We start from the raw sequence: 17,540 nt of genomic DNA, 5'->3' as shown, positions 1-17,540 counted from the left end.
AACTTAATTTGTAATTCATACACGCCCTTAACTTTTGTAAGTTTTTGTTGCTACTCGAGTCGCTGATGTTATTGAAATAACATGGGACTCGTGTTGCAGAGGGAATTAATTTTGAGCTGAGAATGAAATTCGGGGGAAAACCGATTGCATGCAGTTTTAACTTCAGATTGACAACACCCAATCTCTTTAGATGGACCTTGACTCTTTTCTGTCATATTAGGCTCACAGGAATCTGGGATATACTATTTATTTTGCCATGTGATGGAAGACGAATCTTGTGGCATATCGTGATCGTTTGCCCAAACGTAAGAATGCACTTATTTTTATTTATTTTTTTTTAGTTCATTAGTTTGGAACTGACGGAATGTTTGATACGCTATCAAGCACCTCATTTAGTCTTTGCTTAAACTAGTTCCCCTATTCGTTTGATGGGATTCTCATTCATTGTTTGATTGCAGGTAACTTTGTAATCAATAAAAAAATATGATTACATACTTTAGTTTGTTTCTGTCCATATATATATATATGAATGAATATCAGTCTATATATATATAGAAATATCTAGGAATTGTTGTGCAACAACAACAGAAACAAAAGGGCAGAATGATGCTCTAGGGATGCCAGTTCTTGGGACAGTAAAATTGTAGATGCAAACTCCACCCAGTTTATTTTATGGACCGTTAGTTCAGATATTAAGCTACTTGGATTCAATGTTTTTCCAGGTGATGGTATAAATTTAATGGTATATTGATTTATTTTATTCCTGTTGCATTAGTGATGCTGACAAGCTTATTGTAATATTTTTGCATCACTATTAAAAGATTGAAGAAACCTAAGTGTACACCTATCCTTTTTCCCAAAGAATATCATTTCCACAAAATGTTTTATTGGTTCAGTTCACTTTCCCCCATTATTTTAGCTAGTTGTACATGATAGGATAAAAAACATTGCTAGGAATAAACACGTTTTTGCTGCAAGAATCTTTTATTGATGTGGAAAAAGTCCGTATAATAGAAACAGAAGAAGAAAATATTTTAGATAGGCAAAAATTGGAGTTGATTTTTAAAAAGGCAGGGAAAGGAGGTACTAAATAACTTAGATAACAAGTAACAAAAAACAATGGAAAAGTACACATATCAAGACCTTATCAAAGTTCAGCAGATGATCCTCCAGAAAGATTATTCTTTCCAAAATAATCTTTAAGGTGTTGGCTTGAAGTAATTTTTTCCATTACCAGGAATCGGGAGGGAATTGCACAAGTCATTTACCATTAACGAATTCGAAATGCAGGATGTGGAAGCATTAACCTGGCTATAGCTGAATTCATTCTATTTAAGGGCAATAAGTGTAAGGGAAACCTGCTGGTGTACAACCCTTGACAGTCATTGTAGCGGTTCCCGAAGTCGTGGTTTCGATTTCTGTAAAAGTGGCCGTCAAAACTGTGGTCTCTTGAACAGTCATGCCCAAGCAAGAAAGGAACTCGCTGAGATTGACGGTGGATTGGCCGCAATCACCGACTGTGATCTTATTGCTACGGCCCTTAGCAGCGATTTGTCGGAAAATATTCTGAGAGTTGAAATACGAATCGTCGAATGAGCCGATAACCTTTTCAGAATTGTAGAAATTCATCGGGTTCAATGCACGAGGAACGGGAGTGGCTTCAATTCTACATTTCGATAACAAAATATTTTGAAAGGAATTTTATGTTGTACAAAAGAGGAAGTAATATTTGTTTACCCAATGACGGCTGATGGTTGAATCTCGAAATCTCCATATTCGATTTTCTCTTCCATGCCACGTTTTCGCCGACATTGGGTAACCACGCCGGATGTAATGTAACAAGTATGTTTCTTTGTCACTTGGCTTGTCTTTACCTCGATGGTGTAAGAAGTCAGCCCCTCAAGAAGCGGTGCTCCATGAAGATTGAGGCTTGCCCAAGCAGACGATACACAGCAGACAATCAAGAAAGATACGAAAATGATATTAGACATTGTGAGAAAAAGAGTTTACTTGAGGATAATCGACTGAAGCGAGTTGAACCGGACAATAGTCGAGACTGACTGAAGAGGCGATGTTTTTCTGCAGGTCTTCTCACTCTTTTATATGCAAGCAGGATGTGTTCTGCATATGGCAAGGTGATGAGCCACCCGATGTGCATTCTTTTATTTTGCAAGTGTAAAAAGAACTGGTTGACAAAAAAAAAAAAATAAAGGAATTCCGGTTTTACAATCATCTGAAGTCATCGATCTGAGAACATTTTGTCGTTCTTCTTTTTTCTGTTCATAAAATTGATTTTCTTGTTGTTCTTTGTCCAAAGAATTTTTTTATTGTCGTCTGCTTGTCCTGATTCTTTTCACCTTGCAGTTAAAATCAAGTCCACATCTTTGGCTGCACTCTAAAAATACTGGGAAAAGTAAAAGATCTGCCACTGGATGCAAAGTGATAAGGGGAAATTGATTACCAGAGCCACTCATCACATCAAGATTTACTCAGTGCTTAAAGGTATGATGTTTGATTAGAAATTCATCAATTGTAGTGATTAAACATAAACATATTTGACGAGTCTCATATTCGAGTGATGGCAATTGACTGATGGCTCATCTCTGCAGCATGAACTGTCAAATCATATGGGGGAATTCGAAAAGAACACGTACGTTGAGACTGAAATATTCGGTTGCAATCAACGCGTGCCGCTTAAATTCTCATACTTCCTTTAAGTTGACATGTCCCACATTTTCTCGTTCTAACTCAACCAAAAGAATTTGACATTCCAAACATAAATGTTGTTTGGAACGCCAAATTGGTAGAACCATTCTCGTTTCGTGTCTCCTATGTGACGAGCTAAATTCATTCCATATCGTGTTTGATTTCAGATACAAGTAAAAATGGCGTGAAGCCAGTTCGACGAAATTTCGATGCCAACGGTATTGACAGGAATTTTTACATGAGCCTACCTGTTTTTGTTTTACGGGTGAAACTGTCGTAGCCTAAGATACAGGCAACGTAAATGCTATAAAATTCAAAATCAAAGTGCAAAAAAAAATGAATTGACCAAAAGTCGAACACAAGTTTATACCTTAGAGTTCATGTTTTCAAATACCCGTATAATCAAATAAGAGATAACGGTTTCTTTTTTCAAGGAGTCCTTCTACCTTTCTCCTTGTCAAACTGCCTTCAAAATTGAGGTATATGATATATTCGAGTATTGCGACTATTTCCGTAGAACAGCCGTAGGATTGGACGTTTGATTTTTCCATGTCGGTTACGTTGTGCTAACTTGACACGTTGCAATATAAATGCCTTCCTGTCAGCCATACGTTGACAAGAATGGCAAGCTTTCATGTATTTTCAGTTAGCGTTGCGAAGGAAACAGGTTTTTTTTTCAACTATCGACCACATGATGAATGCTGTCAACACATTTCTTGAACCCCCAGATCGTTACAAAGTCTTTTTTTTTACGCCAAAAAATGTTCAATGTCACAAGAAAAACGGTTTGACCCGATCTTAGCCTCAATTTAGCAAACAAGAAATTATCTAGGCGGGTTGGTTTGATCAAAATATTTCATCCCTATTTTGTATCCTTTAATCGAAGCCTACATCTCACGAAACCGAGCACTGACATCTCCGCTGCTGAGACTTCTTTCCAGCAAATAATTTATTTGGTTTTGGGTCGTGATTATATTTCCCACTTATACATAAATGGCAATCCAGGTTTGCGCTGATATGTGCTGCTTTTCAAAAGTTTCGTTTTGCGTGAATTAGATCATACGAAAATCTGTATACAGGCGACAACTGGATAAAGGTTCCGTTAGTGCTCGACAGATCCAAAAGAAAAGGCGTGACGTTGACCAAACTGATCGGATAGCGTGCATTTTTGGTGCGAGACAAGTCAAATGAGTTCGGCGTCATTCTGCTATGTCCTTTGCGTATTTGCATTTGTCCTTTTGGTTGTCACGCAACTTGCAAAATATTGGCTTCGGCGAATCTTTCAGCTCAGATACAAAAAATTTTGACAAGATTGATCATCAGGTTATTCGCCCTTGGTGTATTACTGATGACACTTTATGATATTAGACGAGCCAGAAAAATCGCAATTGCAAGTGAAGCAACAGTGATCGTGCGATACGGGGCCATCCACCAACAAAAAAAAAAAAAAACAATGCCAAATTTTATTAGACGAGACAAAAAATAATATTGGTTTTGCTTCCCCATGCAGGTGGTAACAATTTTTCCCTGTCGCCCTCAGATCGTAATCCATCGTACACAAAACTGGCGGTTTATATTAGACGACACGCAGGACATCCAACTGGTTTTTTCTGCAAGACAAGATCTTGCAGAATTTAATTTTTGGAACCAAAAAAAGTAGGTAAGCTTTGAATCTGTTTATCTTTTTATTTCTATCTAACAATGTTCTTGTACAAATAGAACGCGGAAATGTTGGATGGAATTGCCATCGCATATAAATAGAGCAGTGAGACGTGTACCAAGCTGTGTCATTCGGACTCTTCGAGATTCAACAAGTCGTCCTTAGAAGCTTTCTCAAGATGTTTGCATACTTATTCTTGGCTGGCCTATTGTCTTCGACCTGGGCAAGTATCAATCTTCACGAAGGACCGCTGCTTCCCCCAGCAACAGCTTTCACCTTTGAGGTGGCAAGTACAATACTGTTCAAGCCTGAGACTTGCTACATTACATCCGGCCTTGTTTCTCAATGCCGACGCAAGCGTGGCATGGAAGAGAGACCCTCAATTATTCAATTCGATGACGATCTGGAAGTTGCACCATCGGCCGTTCTCCCGTAAATCATTTTTCATAATAACTTAAATACAAAGAATTTTTCTAATTTATTTTTATTATTTGACGGATTCAGGATAGAAACGACGAGCGTTCCCCAGACAATTAATTCACTGGGCATTTTTAAGGGAAAAAATGTTGTGAGTTCGTTTGACGATTCCTATGTTAACACGCAGAACCTTTTCCGTCAGCTGGCAGCCAACCCCGGCAATCTCATCACGGTTGGCAATTGCGGCCAATCCACCGTCAATCTCAGCCAGTTCCTTTCCTGTTTGGGTTTGACTGTCCAGGAAACGACAACATTGACGGGCACCTTTACGGAAACCACAATCTCGACTAGTGGTTACACTATAATGACTGTCTTGGGTTGCACTCCAGCAGGTTTCCCTTACGTTTATTGTCCAGCATCTGTTGCAGCAACAGTTACAGATTTAAAACCAGCTATGCCGCCCAGCTTTCCCAATATCACCGATTTGCCTAAAAGGCCATTCAAACCCAGGGTCCGTGTCTAAGAAAAGAGATAGCCAAGACCTAAACTGTCTGAAAAATATTTTGTTGTTCCATTTCTTCCTTTAGATCATGAACTTTTCTTTTGCTAACTAAATTATTAAAATAATAATTCCCGCTGAGCGATGGAATAATTGATATTGCTTTCTGTGTTTAACGCATTTTTATATCTGTTCAATTGGAACAAGAGCAAAACTAAATAAATGGTACCTGCAAAATATGAGCTTTTATTTTGTCAAGTTGTCATTGAAATATATCGATATATTATTTTATAAGATAAATGTCAGCAATATGACAATGTTGTATTGAAGTTGTTTCGAAGTGTCTGCTCATCCTGCCTTTGTACTGAAGGGTCATGGGTGTTTCCAGTTATTTTAAGCTACAACTCAAAATGTATGAGGAATCTAGAAGAAAATTCAGATTAAAATAAGTAGTGAACTCGTGCGTCTCTTTCCAGTTCTCTCAGTGATCAACACCTTATCAGGCATACCGGCAATGCAAAAGGAATCTCGTACCCCGTTATCTCCTACATGTTAAGTTTTCTTCTTTATGTGGACGTGCATTATCACCATCAGTAAAGTGGCGAAATTGGGAATAATGGCGTGCTCATTTTAATCTGGTATTCACAGTGAATTTGCATACAATTGAAATGCAATGTCCTAAAGCTCCCCCACCCAAATCGAAGCAATAGTTATATTTAAAAAAAAAAGAAGAAACTGGTGATTATTTTGCAAACAACTAATGGTAAGACCATTGGCAACCGTCCAACCAATTCCAGTACCTAAATTAAGACAAGTATCTTGCACGAGTTTTACAAACCAGAAAACACATTTCATGTAATTGATTTAAAACTTCGTTTCCCCATTAACGCGATGGCTTTAGTTTCCATTAGTTCGTGAGTGGTGGGATGCCCATTACAAGCCGATTAAAATAATCAGCACGTCGGTCAACGACCAGCAAGTTGAATTTGGAAAGACGACCGAAGCGAATTGCCACTGCTGGACCACATTAAAAACAGAAACATCGACCCACGTGGAATACCCTGTTGCATGCTGATACATCCATTCCTTTTTTTTTGTTTACTGCAATAATGTGGTTACCAAAATTGGTATGAAGCAAATTCTTATGTACAGAATGCAAAATGAGTTTAACGAGTCCGCATGTGATGAACTGGTATCTCGTGCGGGATTCAAGTTTTTGTATTAGCAAAACTAACCGCTGTGGTGACGAAGCGTTCATCATCCCAACCTATTTCACCATTTTGAGTCGATCGATAAATGAATGCTGTTCAATTTGCATAGCACACATATTCTAGTATGTCTCATGTCTCCGGTCAAACACATCGTCAATAGAAGACGCCCTAAAACCAGAATCACCTGACAAGGAAGCTGTCACCGTGAAAATTTGAAATATTTCCAATTATTTTACGATTACAGCCCAATTTCTACCCATACATAAATAGGTAAAAATATTTTTTTAAGGAATTAAAAAGTTTATTTCGAAACAGCAAACGTCAATTTCAAATATTGGCAAGCAGCAAAATTCAATATTTTATGCTCAAAGTGACAAAGTTATTTTCTGTGTTCGTGTCTTTAGATCGTCACCAGATTACAAGAACCGGAATGCTTTTGTTTTGTTGCAGGACTGGTTGACACTACATAAAAGCATGGTGGTATGTACAACGGGTTTTTTCCCTTTAAAGCGTTTTGCTGATTTCTTTTTTTGACGTTACCAAAAAAAAAAAACTAAATGAGCGAGTTCGTGTTAAGTTTCGCTCCTCGCTAACCAAAAAACAAAAGTACCGTTTGAACGAGGAAGCGAATCACGAACGTGATTTTAACGCATATAAAAGAGAACCGTTGGTGCGAATCCAATCACTGTGTCCCTCAGACTCTTCGCCAATTGAGTCGCATAAAATTGAATCCTCTTTTTTTCTCTAAGATGTTAAAAATGTTTATGCTTTTAGCTTTGGCTGGTTTGCTGTCCTCTGCCTGGGCTAGTCTCAATCTACATGACGGGCCACTATTTCCTGCAGAGACATCTTTCACCTTTGAAGTAGCCACTATAACAGTTCCGGAGAAATTGACTTGCTACATTACATCCGGCGTAGTGTCGCAATGTCGAAGAAAGCGCGGCATGGATGAGAAACCCGAAGTCATAGAGTCGCACGACAATCCAGAGATTGCACCATCAGCTGTTGTCAAGTAACGATTTGATTTTTTTTTTAATTTTTAAAACAATTTAAAATTGAATTGTAAATCATTTTTTATTGCTGTAGAATTCAACCTACTGCTATGCCTCGTTCTTTGCATCGCTATTATCCGGAGAGAGTGTCCAGCTCTTTCGATGATACGTTCGTCAAATCTCAGAACATTTTCCGACAAATTGCTGCCAAGGGCTATAGCAACAAAATCATAGTCGGTGATTGCGGTAAATCCACCGTCAACCTTAGCGAGTTCCTGTCCTGTCTTGGCATGACAATTCAAGAGACTACAACATTGACGGCCACTTTTACGGAAACCGTAACCAAGTCCTCCGTTTACACCAGAATGACCATCGCTGGTTGTTTACCGACACGTTTCCCCTATGTTTCTTGTGGTGCAACACCTAGTTTCACCACTACTTCCTCTTTGCCTTTCCTTACTGATTTTCCTGGTATTACTAGCACTAGCACAAACACCCCTTCACCCGGGGAGACGACTACAATCTTGGAGACAACTACAACCGCGGCGACAACTACAACAGCTGAGACAACTACAACAGCTGAGACAACTACAACAGCTGAGACAACTACAACAGCTGAGACAACTACAACAGCTGAGACAACTACAACAGCTGAGACAACTACAACAGCTGAGACAACTACAACAGCTGAGACAACTACAACAGCTGAGACAATTACAACAGCGGAAACAACTACAACAGATGACCCATTCACTTCTTCCACTGACTCGACCACCATGGTAACTCCACCTTAATTCTTCGTGATGAAGCTTGAAAATCACGACATAGGATTTCTCGGATCACCAATTGAAACTGAAAAACTCGGCCTCGAACATTATTGCCTGTCATAAGTGATTTCGATAAAATTTTTAACTTAATTTATCGATTCTTTCCTCAATAATTTAAGCTGTGCTTGTTATTTCCATTTTTCTCTATCTGTATACTACATTAATATTAAACGGTCTCTTCAGAGTGATTCATCGAATTATTAATCCATGTTATTATTTATTTATTTTTTACATAAACAATTTCAACTTCGCAACGAAGTTAAAGTAACATACACTTTGGAGTTGAAGCTAAGGATAAATGAATTATATAAACTCTAGCTGGAATGATGCTGATACAACTAACGTAAAATCGCAAGAACATTCATGATACCTGCACGGGTTATGAACCTGTTTGGTCGTTCATTTGTTAAAAACTTGACATTGGACAAGGTCAGTGCTTCCAAATGTGGCGCAAATTAACAGAAATGAAATCAAGCTAAATGGAAACGCAAAGATACAGAAGGGCAGTACATCAGAAGTCATTTTCATGATGACAATGATGGTAAGAAAAAACAGGTTTTGTTTCGTGGAACTTCGCGTGAGAATGCACTACACAATATTTGGTATCGTAAGTTAGCTAGAATTCGTGAACAAAATAATTCGAATTAAATAATAAACACGCAATAATCCAAAAATTCAAAGTTTTCTTCTCGTTCGGATTTCTTTAACCACAGACATCTCAACCATGATCGTAGACGTCAAACCAGAAGGATGCATACGGCGTGATCAGGTTTTTACATGACATTCTATTCAGGAGAATTTTGTTATGCCTGGTTATCAAAATCAGAGTTGTGAATGTCTTCTACAGGTTACTCCAATGTCTCTCACTGATTTTCAAACAGGTATATTTTTCACGCGTTGGCTAATACCCAAAATCAATCAAGCAGTTTTCAGCTGAGGACAAGAACATCTGCCCTTTCGCCATGTAACGGGACTTGCTGAATTAAAATCTAATTTCGAATTATTTGTGCATTCGTATTAGCTGTTTCTTCCTTTTCTAGTGTCACAATTATTTGCATATAAGATACACCAAAGTACAACATTAAATGAAAATTACACAAAAAAAAAGACAGAGAGGGTTAGCAGACTAACTCTCCACGTGGAAAACCTGAGAGAAGGATGGGTGCGTAACATGTCCTTTAGCCATTTAGATGAAAAGTTCGACCATTTTTCTTTTTGGTTGCCCATCCTTAGCTAATGACCTAACGCAATTAAAAAGTAAAACTGACGTTTTCAAGACAGTCATAGTCGTTTAGATCGTCGTAGATGTCATTGATGATACAGCTATTCGTGCAGCAATAATTTTTTTTAAAATGTGGCAACGCTTAGTTCATTTCAAGATATTCTTAGTAAAATTCAGTCTGCTAACTGCAAAGGCACGTGTGTCGTGGTGTTTCCATTGTGTTCTCGTGGTGTCTCATCGGGGGCAGTAGAATAAAACCCTTTTTTGCTTTAAGTATGATTTAACTTTAATTCCGAGATTGACAAAAATTTACGTGAAATTTATGCCAGAATAATGCGTTTGCCTTCTTTTCAATAATTCATGCCCTACTCGTTATTCAGTATTGCACAACTATGGCTTGTACGAAAAGACCTTGAAGAATCAAACTTGCCAACACCAGGTGTGTTATTTTGCTTTGTCGCACAGTTCAATAACCATGTTTCAAATGTACGTCACCGCACTTGGCACTTTTATTTTGGCGCCGGCGGAAACGACGAGTAGAAAAGACAATTGGTCGTTGAAGCTGACGGACCAGGTTAGGGTTGTACCATTGGTTGTCTTTTGAGTATAATATTTCGTGCGTCGCATTGTTCTTTTTGTTATGCTAAATACGATACGTCATCCATAAGAGCTGAAATTTATGTGTGCTTTTTCATGTACTTGTATTTTTCTTTAGAGATTCATTTTCTTCAGCTGGTTTGCGATTGGCATCGTCGTTAATTTCGTGGCACAAAAACTGTTGTCTTCAAGGATTTGCAAACATGGAATGGCATCTTTTAATGGCAGGTGTCTGGATCTTGCTGAGGTCGACTTAAAACAACCACCTGAGTAAGGAACGACGATGTTCAATCGCGATGCGAGAACTCCAGAAGGTAAAAAAACTGAAAATAGAAGGCCTTTAAAGAATATTACATATTTTAAAGGTCGTTGTTCTTTTGCTGTCAGTCCGGTTTTGTTGATATTGATGAAACATGGTTTTTTTTTTACAGTTCGCATGACCTTATAAGTTGATCAAACTGACCAAGAAAATCACACTTTTGCATAAGCTAACACAATGCAAAAAAAAAGATTCCTTCACTCTACTTCGCAGTATAAAAGACAACGGTATGTCTATGTTGCAACGTTATTGATTTGCAAACTCTTGCCCGTTCAGTTGAGTCTATGTCAAAATGTACAGCGGAGTGATTGTACTTTTATTTTTTTTCCTCTCTTCCATCATGGCCAACATCAATCTTCACGATGGGCCACTTACCAGTGTGACATCGTATGCCTTCGACATCCACACTTCAACAAAGATAAAACCTACGCCTTGTTACACAACGGCCGGCGCTGTTACGGTATGCCGTCGAAGGCGTGGAATACAAGAGAGGCCTCATTTCGTCTACTCCGAAATTTCACCATCGAGTTTAACTGGGTAATCAACACCTGAATTCAATAATTTTACAGCATTTGAATTCTGTGAATTTTTTAAAAATAGGATTGAAATTACTACTGCTCCACAACTATCGCCAGTCGGTTTCAGCTCCATTGACAGTTCCTTTGACGATTCCACTTCTCTCATCCGACAATTGAGAGGTCTCGGTAATCACATCGCCGTTGGTGATTGCGGGCAGGCAACCATCGATCTGAGGCAGTTCCTTTCATGTTTGGGATTAATTGTTGAAGAGATAACGACACTAACGGCTACCTTTACTTTAACGAAGACCATATCCACCGGGTATAGATCGTTGACTGTGTTAGGTTGCACTCCATCAGCCTTCCCTTATGTTTCTTGTCCTCCGTCTGATGGCCCCAATGACAGTACTAATGATACTGTTGTGATATGGGAGAAGCCGGAAACAACTGAAAATCCAACTACGAATTATCCACAATATTTCTTCAGAGATTAGTGAACGCAGAAAGTGCAATCGTTTCGCGATTCTCATCTTGACGTAGTGCTGGACTTTCATTGTCATTCTCCCTATGTGATTTGTTTTGAGTCCAGCCTTTGATTCGGGTATTCTTATTTATTACTTATTATTTATTTATTATAATTTTGTGGATTGTAGGAAATCTAAATGGTATTTAACAAACTGATTCAGTTTCTTTCAAGTTTTGGTATTCCGCCTGGATGGATTCCCAGTTTAATTTTTGTTTAACCAGATTCGTGGCAGATGTGCATCTAATAGTGTTCGAATTATGCACTTCACGGCTACAGTGTGTAGCAAGAAGTTTTAGAATTCACTAAAACAATCAAAAGATATGATGGTGACGTCTGCTCTGTATGCCTGATTCACGTTATCAGTTGCTATTTAAGCTTTTAGCTTAGTCGGTCGTGGAGTACAGTGACCCGATAATAATATTGACGAATGGATCAGCACAGGTATTTCCATAGCTAAGCTGTTTTCATCATGCAATAACTTCGTGTTTGTTCACCCGCGATAACTTGGGCGTCCTGTTTTTCAAAAGAAAGCCGAAATATGCTAGTTTTACTCTATAAAACTAAGGTATTGCTAGCAAATTTAGATCACAAGGCTACCTAGGAGCAACTGGAGAAGAAGTGGACAGCAAGAAAGATCCTGTAATGCAAATGGCGTTTACCAGAAGAATGTTAGTGATTATTTCGCTGGCATTGTTGATCACTGATCCAGCTTCCGCAGGTGAATACCAACTAAATTAAATATGTACTAATGCACTACTTTTTAATGTTACTACCATTCCTGAATGCATTTGAAAAGCTTCTTAATTTTGCCATTTATAATTTTCTTTATTTCATAACAGCATGCACGTTTAACCTGGATACATCTTCGCCCACATATCCATCTCATCTGGTGGACAGCTCCGACCAAATCGTTCAACCCACTCTTCAGAATGGGGTATTTGATGTTAGCCAAATGAACTAAGTAAAACTATTAATTTTCATTTTATAGGTTCGAACAATCACTTTGGCAGCCAATCAAGTCGTTACAGTGGCTTGTGAAGGCTCGGGTAATGCTCTGACAGCCACCGGCGTTCAGTTCAACTCTGGAAAATGCGCAACGTCTGGTACATTACTCCAGGTTGGCACGCAGAATTTGGGTTACGGTTCACTAGGCTGTAATTCCGTCGTGAAAGAGACTATCAAGGAAACGGGGACATGTTCCAGTACTGGAACAAAGATCGAGATCGGTTGGCAAGTAAGCACAACATTCATCAATCAAATAACGATCTGTCACGTTGAATCAAATGACAATACATTGTACGCGATCGACACGATCTACGGAGCCAATGTGGCTGCCGACGACAAGCAAAACGAACGTCCTTCTTTCCGTAAAGGAAATTACTACACTGGAGTTGATGTTGATACGGCGTACAGTCAGGATGGCCAGTTGATCACCGTATCTGACATCGTGGGATCCAGCACTTTGGGAGCCCAGTACATTGACGTCAGTAAAAGTTACTACTTCGCCCGTGGCCATTTGGCTCCCGATGCGGACTTTATTGATGCCGGAAGCCAGGATGCTACTTACTATTACATCAATGCTGCGCCGCAGTGGCAATCCTTTAACAACGGCAACTGGAAGGCCCTGGAATCTGAAACTAGAAATCTAGCCATTAGTCGTAACATTGATCTGGTGGTATACACGGGCACTTACGAAGTTCTGACGCTGGCCAATGTTAACGGAGTACAGAAACCCATTTACCTCGCCAAAGACGCCAACAACAACAACGTCATTCCGGCCCCCAAATACTACTGGAAGGTTGTTCACAATCCGGCAACAAACAAAGCCACCGCTTTTATTGGCATCAACAACCCGCATCTGTCTAGCGTTTCCGGTGCCGATGTCTTCTGCTCGGATGTTTGCAGTCAGATCGGATGGATGTCCTGGACCAACCGCTTCGATATCCCTAAAGGTTATATGTTTTGCTGCACCGCAGCTGCCTTGCACAATGTTGTTCCGCACGCACCTAATTTGGGAAGCATCGGTTTATTGGTTTAAGCAGATTTTCGGTTCATTTACCCAACACTTTCTACTACCTTCTATTCCATTAGCCTACAACTAGCACAACCTCAAACTAGCAATAAAAGCACATTTCTTATTGCTTACCTTTTTGCACTTGTTCTTTGGTAGTCAACTTGTATTCCTGGACATTCAGTTTAACTACATACTAGTTAGACCAGTTTTGCACACGATTCTCAATCCCTCGCACGTCACCTTGCAAGGTTTTGACACGATGAAAAGATAATGGATGAATCACTGTGTAACCCTAAAGTCCAGTTTCAGTTAAATGTTATTCGCTTCGTTTCAAAGTTGATTGTCAGTAAAAGAAACTCGACGTGACTCGACGTGTTAACCACTATTCAGTTACCGGTTTCGCTTGCTGAAATTAAAATGCCGCACAGCTCTTGGTAAAATATAAATCATAAGTAAACACAAGTGAAGGGAACGGGAATTGGCATTTGCTTTATCTACGGCATTGCGTGAATAACGGTTACGCCATTTTTTCTTTGGTAAAAACTTATCAATTCTCTCCGTCATTCGACTATTTCAAAAATTATGAATAGCACAATGCCATGAATAGCACAATGCCCGTTTTTTTTATTTGTCAAACGTCAAATCGCTGCAATATTCATACATTTCCAGTTTTGTATGTTATCAGTTGAACCAACGACAAACCGCAAACGCGGTAGGTGAAGAGGATCTTGTTTTATTCTTATTGTTTTGGCATGGAATTTTCTGCTTGTTCTAGAATCTTAAAAAAAAATGACAATCCTTTGGAAATATTTTTTCAGGTTTCGGCCATCTGGTACAAAAGTGCACCGATTTACTTGCAGAATATTCTTGAATGCCTTTTTGGCATAAAAGAGAGATAGCTCTGTTAGTTGACGTTTGTATTTCACAGAAACTTGTTGCTCTCATGTTTCCTCTAAAAGTTCTGCCGATAACAAAATGTCTTTTTCATTGTTCGCTACTTTGTTAATCCAATTCTTCTTAATCGTATTGCAGTCTTCTAGCCAAGCCCAAATCCATCTAAGTGGACCTCTTCTTCCTGAAATGACATCACTCGAATTTGTCGGAGAAAGATTGACAGTAATGAAACCAACAGTTTGTTTCATTTCTTCTGGGGAAGTCTCTCGATGTCGACGGAAGCGCGGAATAGAAGAGAAGCCTCATATCATTGAATTTGATAACCAGAAACTTAGTCCTTCTGAAGTCATCAGGTAAAAAATTGCCACAGTGAAAAAGCTCTTTCTCTAGTTAATCGAAGTCATTCAATAACTGATTGATGTAGAGTTAAACCTACGATTGCGCCGCAAACCACCACGCCATCGTATGCAATCTACAGTTCGTTTGACGATGCATACACTCTGGAGTGGTTTCGACAACTAATTGTTGATGAACGAAGTATCACGGTGGGCGATTGTGGTCAATCGACTGTCAATTTCAGTCAGTTCCTTACGTGTTTGGGTCTGATTGTCCAGCAGACGAAAACAGTGACGGCAACGTTCACGGAAACACTGACCTTATCCACTGGTTACACAACAATTGGAATACTTTGGGGTTGCACACCTGCCAGTTTTCCCTACGTTTATTGTAATGATAGTGATGATTCCCCTGTAATCGATGAAAATTTCGCAGTACCAACTGTTATATCTACGGAAATCGATTCCGTCAATAACTCTCTAGTTCCTTCTTCCCATCTTAACAGTAATGATTCTAATGCAGGCGCCATTTTCTCGTTAGTGACAGTTGCTTCTGAAAACTCGACAGAACAAGGGCTAACCTAGCTATGCCGTAAACCTCATCATTCAGGGATACGAGAAGAAACATCCATAAGGAAACGTAAGCATAAAGATTGGATTACCTGTTTGTTTCGCAAACTAAAAGTTAAATTCTATAGCATGTTAAACTATGCACACAGTTTTATAACAGCCATTCACACCAAATTTGGGTAGTTCTTAAACCTTCCACTATTAATATCACCTGTTGTATTCCTATTGTGCACCTGTCTTTTTCTGATTTAAAATTTACTTGCACAATGCACTTTTGCTTTTCTATTTTATGTTGCGTCAGTTGGCTCTGTTTTCCTCTGTTTTACAATTTCACTTTGGTTTGTACTGAGATCCTTACATTTCTGCAAATAGTAACGTTTTGACTGAATTCTTCAAATCATGTTTTATTCCAGCAAATTCAACCAGGCATAGAATCATTTTTAGATTGCACTTACAACTATTTTTCTTTGAAATCTCTATTAGACCAAGAGATTCAAATTGCCCAGGTTGGGGGCATGAGCCACAACGTTGCGGAGCGAGTCGACCGTGCAACAGAACATGTAACCTTTGGAAATCTCAAACCGGTTGGTCCACGTCATCCAGGTGAGTTGATTGCAAACGTCGGCACAGAAAACATCAGCTCCTGTAATCGTCGTCAAATGCGGATTGTTGATGCCGATGATTGCAGTGGCAGTATTAGTGACCGGATCATGGACCACTTTCCAGTAGTATTTAGGAGCTGGAAGGACATTATTATTATTGGTATCTTTAGCCAGGTAGATTGGCTTTTGAACACCGTTAATATCGGCAAGCGTCAGAATTTCGTGAGTTCCCGTGTAAATCGTCAAATCACGACCACGGCCGATGGCGAGATCGCGGACTCCGAATTCCAGCGATTTCCAGTTGCCATTGTTGAAGGATTGCCATTGCGGCGCAGCGTTGATGTAATAGTAGGTGGCGTCCTGGCTTCCAGCATCAATAAAATCGCCATCTGGAGCCAAGTGACCACGGGCAAAATAATAACTTTTGCCCACGTCAATGTACGTGGTCGCAAGTTGGGCAGAACCGACTATATTTGCCACGCTGACGTTTTGCCCGGCTTGGCTGTAGGCAGTGTCTACGTTAATGCCAACGTAAAAGGCTCCTTTACGGAAAGACGGACGTAAATTGGACTTATCATCGGCGGCGACATTGGCTCCACAGATGGCGTTGATTGAGTACAGAGTATTGGCAGTGGATTTGACATGACAAATGGTCATTTGGTTGATGAACCTTGTGCTGACCTGCCAACCGATTTCAATTTGTGTTCCACCAACAGCGCACGTCCCAGTTTCTTTAATGGTCTCTTTGACAGCCGTTTTGCAGCCTAATGATCCGTATGCCAAGTTCTGAGTGCCAATCTGAAGAGAAGATCCTGCAGTGACACATTTCCCTGAATTGATTTGCACGTTGGTAGCCGTGAGAACGTTGCCAGTGCCTTCACAGGCTACCGTGACGTCTTGGTTATCAGCTAAGGTGATAATACGAACCTAAGAAGGAAACCGCAAGCCATGGAAGTTAGTTTCCAGTGTATGTACAACGAGTGTAACTACCCCATTCTGTAGAGTCGGCTGGATGATTTTCCCAAAAGAATCAACGAGGTGAGGAGGATAAGCAGGTGAAGAGGTGTCCAAATTGAACGTGCAATCTTTAAGGTAAGTTTGGAAATTTAATTCATTCTGTCGTTTACATGTATTCACTGTTAAGCTTACCTGCAGACGATGAGTCTAGCAGCAAAAAAAGGGTAGTAAACAGAACAGTAAAATGTAACACCGTCATTTTCTCAGACTTTAGAACGAACTAAGTTGCTTCAACGCCCAACCGAAGCTTTTTCTTATTTAGGAAATGCAAAGCCTGGAGACAAACTCACATAGAACCAGAAATGCGTATTTTCAACCATGTATTCACACATTTATTCGACATGTGGTATTCTAACAAAGGATGTGTGTACAGCAGGTCGGCCATTTGTTGAGCAAGTTGTTATTTTATCACAAGCAAAACCCCACACGGATATGTCATATTATTCCAGTTTGCCACTACAGCCTTTTGAATAGTTACCACAAACCACTGACATGCCAAGTCCAACGTGTAAACAGTCCTTAGATTTATTTGAACGGGATGTTGGGACCTGTATCAATACCGAAAGCTCGCATATCACACTCACAACCGAACATTTGTCATGTTGTTTGTCACT

At 39.5% G+C, this 17,540-nt stretch overlaps 7 protein-coding genes across 9 annotated transcripts; 5 read left to right on the top strand and 2 right to left on the bottom strand.

Moving 5' to 3' along the window:
- Nucleotides 1–1,219: 1,219 nt before the first annotated feature.
- Nucleotides 1,220–2,062, bottom strand: LOC130700375 (uncharacterized). The gene is made up of 2 exons (XM_057522421.2): nt 1,738–2,062; nt 1,220–1,666 (listed from the first exon to the last, which is right to left on the bottom strand). The coding sequence occupies exons 1-2, from the start codon at nt 1,989–1,991 to the stop codon at nt 1,333–1,335; spliced, it is 588 nt and encodes a 195-aa protein (XP_057378404.1). The 5' UTR covers nt 1,992–2,062; the 3' UTR covers nt 1,220–1,332.
- A 2,435-nt stretch (nt 2,063–4,497) lies between these two features.
- Nucleotides 4,498–5,321, top strand: LOC130700492 (uncharacterized). The gene is made up of 2 exons (XM_057522545.2): nt 4,498–4,798; nt 4,871–5,321. Exons 1-2 carry the CDS (start codon nt 4,545–4,547, stop codon nt 5,304–5,306), a joined length of 690 nt encoding a protein of 229 aa, XP_057378528.1. The 5' UTR covers nt 4,498–4,544; the 3' UTR covers nt 5,307–5,321.
- A 346-nt stretch (nt 5,322–5,667) lies between these two features.
- On the top strand, nt 5,668–8,482 carry LOC130700476 (mucin-3B-like). Of its 2 annotated transcripts, XM_059496469.1 has the most exons (4): nt 5,668–6,763; nt 6,898–6,973; nt 7,268–7,505; nt 7,580–8,482. In XM_059496469.1, the coding sequence occupies exons 3-4, from the start codon at nt 7,438–7,440 to the stop codon at nt 8,277–8,279; spliced, it is 768 nt and encodes a 255-aa protein (XP_059352452.1). In that variant the 5' UTR covers nt 5,668–6,763; nt 6,898–6,973; nt 7,268–7,437; the 3' UTR covers nt 8,280–8,482. The 2 variants fall into 2 exon arrangements, with proteins under 2 accessions (XP_059352452.1, XP_059352451.1); XM_059496468.1 differs by lacking the exons at nt 5,668–6,763; nt 6,898–6,973 and having other exon boundaries at nt 7,167–7,505; nt 7,580–8,475.
- Nucleotides 8,483–9,751: 1,269 nt separating this feature from the next.
- Nucleotides 9,752–11,596, top strand: LOC130700480 (uncharacterized). Of its 2 annotated transcripts, XM_057522530.2 has the most exons (5): nt 9,752–9,973; nt 10,250–10,445; nt 10,563–10,677; nt 10,829–10,987; nt 11,051–11,596. In XM_057522530.2, exons 3-5 carry the CDS (start codon nt 10,628–10,630, stop codon nt 11,460–11,462), a joined length of 621 nt encoding a protein of 206 aa, XP_057378513.1. In that variant the 5' UTR covers nt 9,752–9,973; nt 10,250–10,445; nt 10,563–10,627; the 3' UTR covers nt 11,463–11,596. The 2 variants fall into 2 exon arrangements, with proteins under 2 accessions (XP_057378513.1, XP_057378516.2); XM_057522533.2 differs by lacking the exons at nt 9,752–9,973; nt 10,250–10,445 and having other exon boundaries at nt 10,576–10,987.
- A 471-nt stretch (nt 11,597–12,067) lies between these two features.
- On the top strand, nt 12,068–13,970 carry LOC130700474 (uncharacterized). Its single transcript, XM_057522526.2, has 3 exons — nt 12,068–12,212; nt 12,334–12,428; nt 12,483–13,970. Exons 1-3 carry the CDS (start codon nt 12,137–12,139, stop codon nt 13,530–13,532), a joined length of 1,221 nt encoding a protein of 406 aa, XP_057378509.1. The 5' UTR covers nt 12,068–12,136; the 3' UTR covers nt 13,533–13,970.
- A 410-nt stretch (nt 13,971–14,380) lies between these two features.
- Nucleotides 14,381–15,555, top strand: LOC130700477 (uncharacterized). The gene is made up of 2 exons (XM_057522529.2): nt 14,381–14,755; nt 14,827–15,555. Exons 1-2 carry the CDS (start codon nt 14,484–14,486, stop codon nt 15,320–15,322), a joined length of 768 nt encoding a protein of 255 aa, XP_057378512.2. The 5' UTR covers nt 14,381–14,483; the 3' UTR covers nt 15,323–15,555.
- A 140-nt stretch (nt 15,556–15,695) lies between these two features.
- LOC130700475 (uncharacterized) lies at nt 15,696–17,216 on the bottom strand. Its single transcript, XM_057522527.2, has 3 exons — nt 17,059–17,216; nt 16,900–16,994; nt 15,696–16,836 (listed from the first exon to the last, which is right to left on the bottom strand). Exons 1-3 carry the CDS (start codon nt 17,123–17,125, stop codon nt 15,787–15,789), a joined length of 1,212 nt encoding a protein of 403 aa, XP_057378510.1. The 5' UTR covers nt 17,126–17,216; the 3' UTR covers nt 15,696–15,786.
- Between the last annotated feature and the right edge of the window lie 324 nt (nt 17,217–17,540).

The sequence above is a fragment of the Daphnia carinata genome, chromosome 8, assembly GCF_022539665.2.
Source record: "Daphnia carinata strain CSIRO-1 chromosome 8, CSIRO_AGI_Dcar_HiC_V3, whole genome shotgun sequence".
Taxonomy (NCBI): Eukaryota; Metazoa; Arthropoda; class Branchiopoda; order Diplostraca; family Daphniidae; genus Daphnia; species Daphnia carinata.
The sequence above is the reverse complement of the archived record's forward strand: the minus strand, read 5'-3'. Positions and strand labels throughout refer to the sequence as shown.

What these genes read in the sequence shown, in the direction of transcription:
- LOC130700375 (XM_057522421.2), bottom strand. Translation starts at nt 1,991, where the DNA reads ATGTCTAATATCATTTTCGTATCTTTCTTGATTGTCTGCTGTGTATCG. An exon ending in CAACCATCAGCCGTCATTGG is followed by an intron (nt 1,667 to 1,737) that starts GTAAACAAATAT and finishes ATCGAAATGTAG; the next exon opens with AATTGAAGCCACTCCCGTTC.
- LOC130700492 (XM_057522545.2), top strand. Translation starts at nt 4,545, where the DNA reads ATGTTTGCATACTTATTCTTGGCTGGCCTATTGTCTTCGACCTGGGCA. An exon ending in GCACCATCGGCCGTTCTCCC is followed by an intron (nt 4,799 to 4,870) that starts GTAAATCATTTT and finishes TGACGGATTCAG; the next exon opens with GATAGAAACGACGAGCGTTC.
- LOC130700480 (XM_057522533.2), top strand. Translation starts at nt 10,743, where the DNA reads ATGTACAGCGGAGTGATTGTACTTTTATTTTTTTTCCTCTCTTCCATC. An exon ending in TCACCATCGAGTTTAACTGG is followed by an intron (nt 10,988 to 11,050) that starts GTAATCAACACC and finishes TTTTAAAAATAG; the next exon opens with GATTGAAATTACTACTGCTC.
- LOC130700477 (XM_057522529.2), top strand. Translation starts at nt 14,484, where the DNA reads ATGTCTTTTTCATTGTTCGCTACTTTGTTAATCCAATTCTTCTTAATC. An exon ending in AGTCCTTCTGAAGTCATCAG is followed by an intron (nt 14,756 to 14,826) that starts GTAAAAAATTGC and finishes TGATTGATGTAG; the next exon opens with AGTTAAACCTACGATTGCGC.
- LOC130700476 (XM_059496468.1), top strand. Translation starts at nt 7,243, where the DNA reads ATGTTAAAAATGTTTATGCTTTTAGCTTTGGCTGGTTTGCTGTCCTCT. An exon ending in GCACCATCAGCTGTTGTCAA is followed by an intron (nt 7,506 to 7,579) that starts GTAACGATTTGA and finishes TTATTGCTGTAG; the next exon opens with AATTCAACCTACTGCTATGC.
- LOC130700474 (XM_057522526.2), top strand. Translation starts at nt 12,137, where the DNA reads ATGCAAATGGCGTTTACCAGAAGAATGTTAGTGATTATTTCGCTGGCA. An exon ending in CACTGATCCAGCTTCCGCAG is followed by an intron (nt 12,213 to 12,333) that starts GTGAATACCAAC and finishes ATTTCATAACAG; the next exon opens with CATGCACGTTTAACCTGGAT. An exon ending in AACCCACTCTTCAGAATGGG is followed by an intron (nt 12,429 to 12,482) that starts GTATTTGATGTT and finishes TTCATTTTATAG; the next exon opens with GTTCGAACAATCACTTTGGC.
- LOC130700475 (XM_057522527.2), bottom strand. Translation starts at nt 17,125, where the DNA reads ATGACGGTGTTACATTTTACTGTTCTGTTTACTACCCTTTTTTTGCTG. An exon ending in GCTAGACTCATCGTCTGCAG is followed by an intron (nt 16,995 to 17,058) that starts GTAAGCTTAACA and finishes CTTACCTTAAAG; the next exon opens with ATTGCACGTTCAATTTGGAC. An exon ending in AGCCGACTCTACAGAATGGG is followed by an intron (nt 16,837 to 16,899) that starts GTAGTTACACTC and finishes TTTCCTTCTTAG; the next exon opens with GTTCGTATTATCACCTTAGC.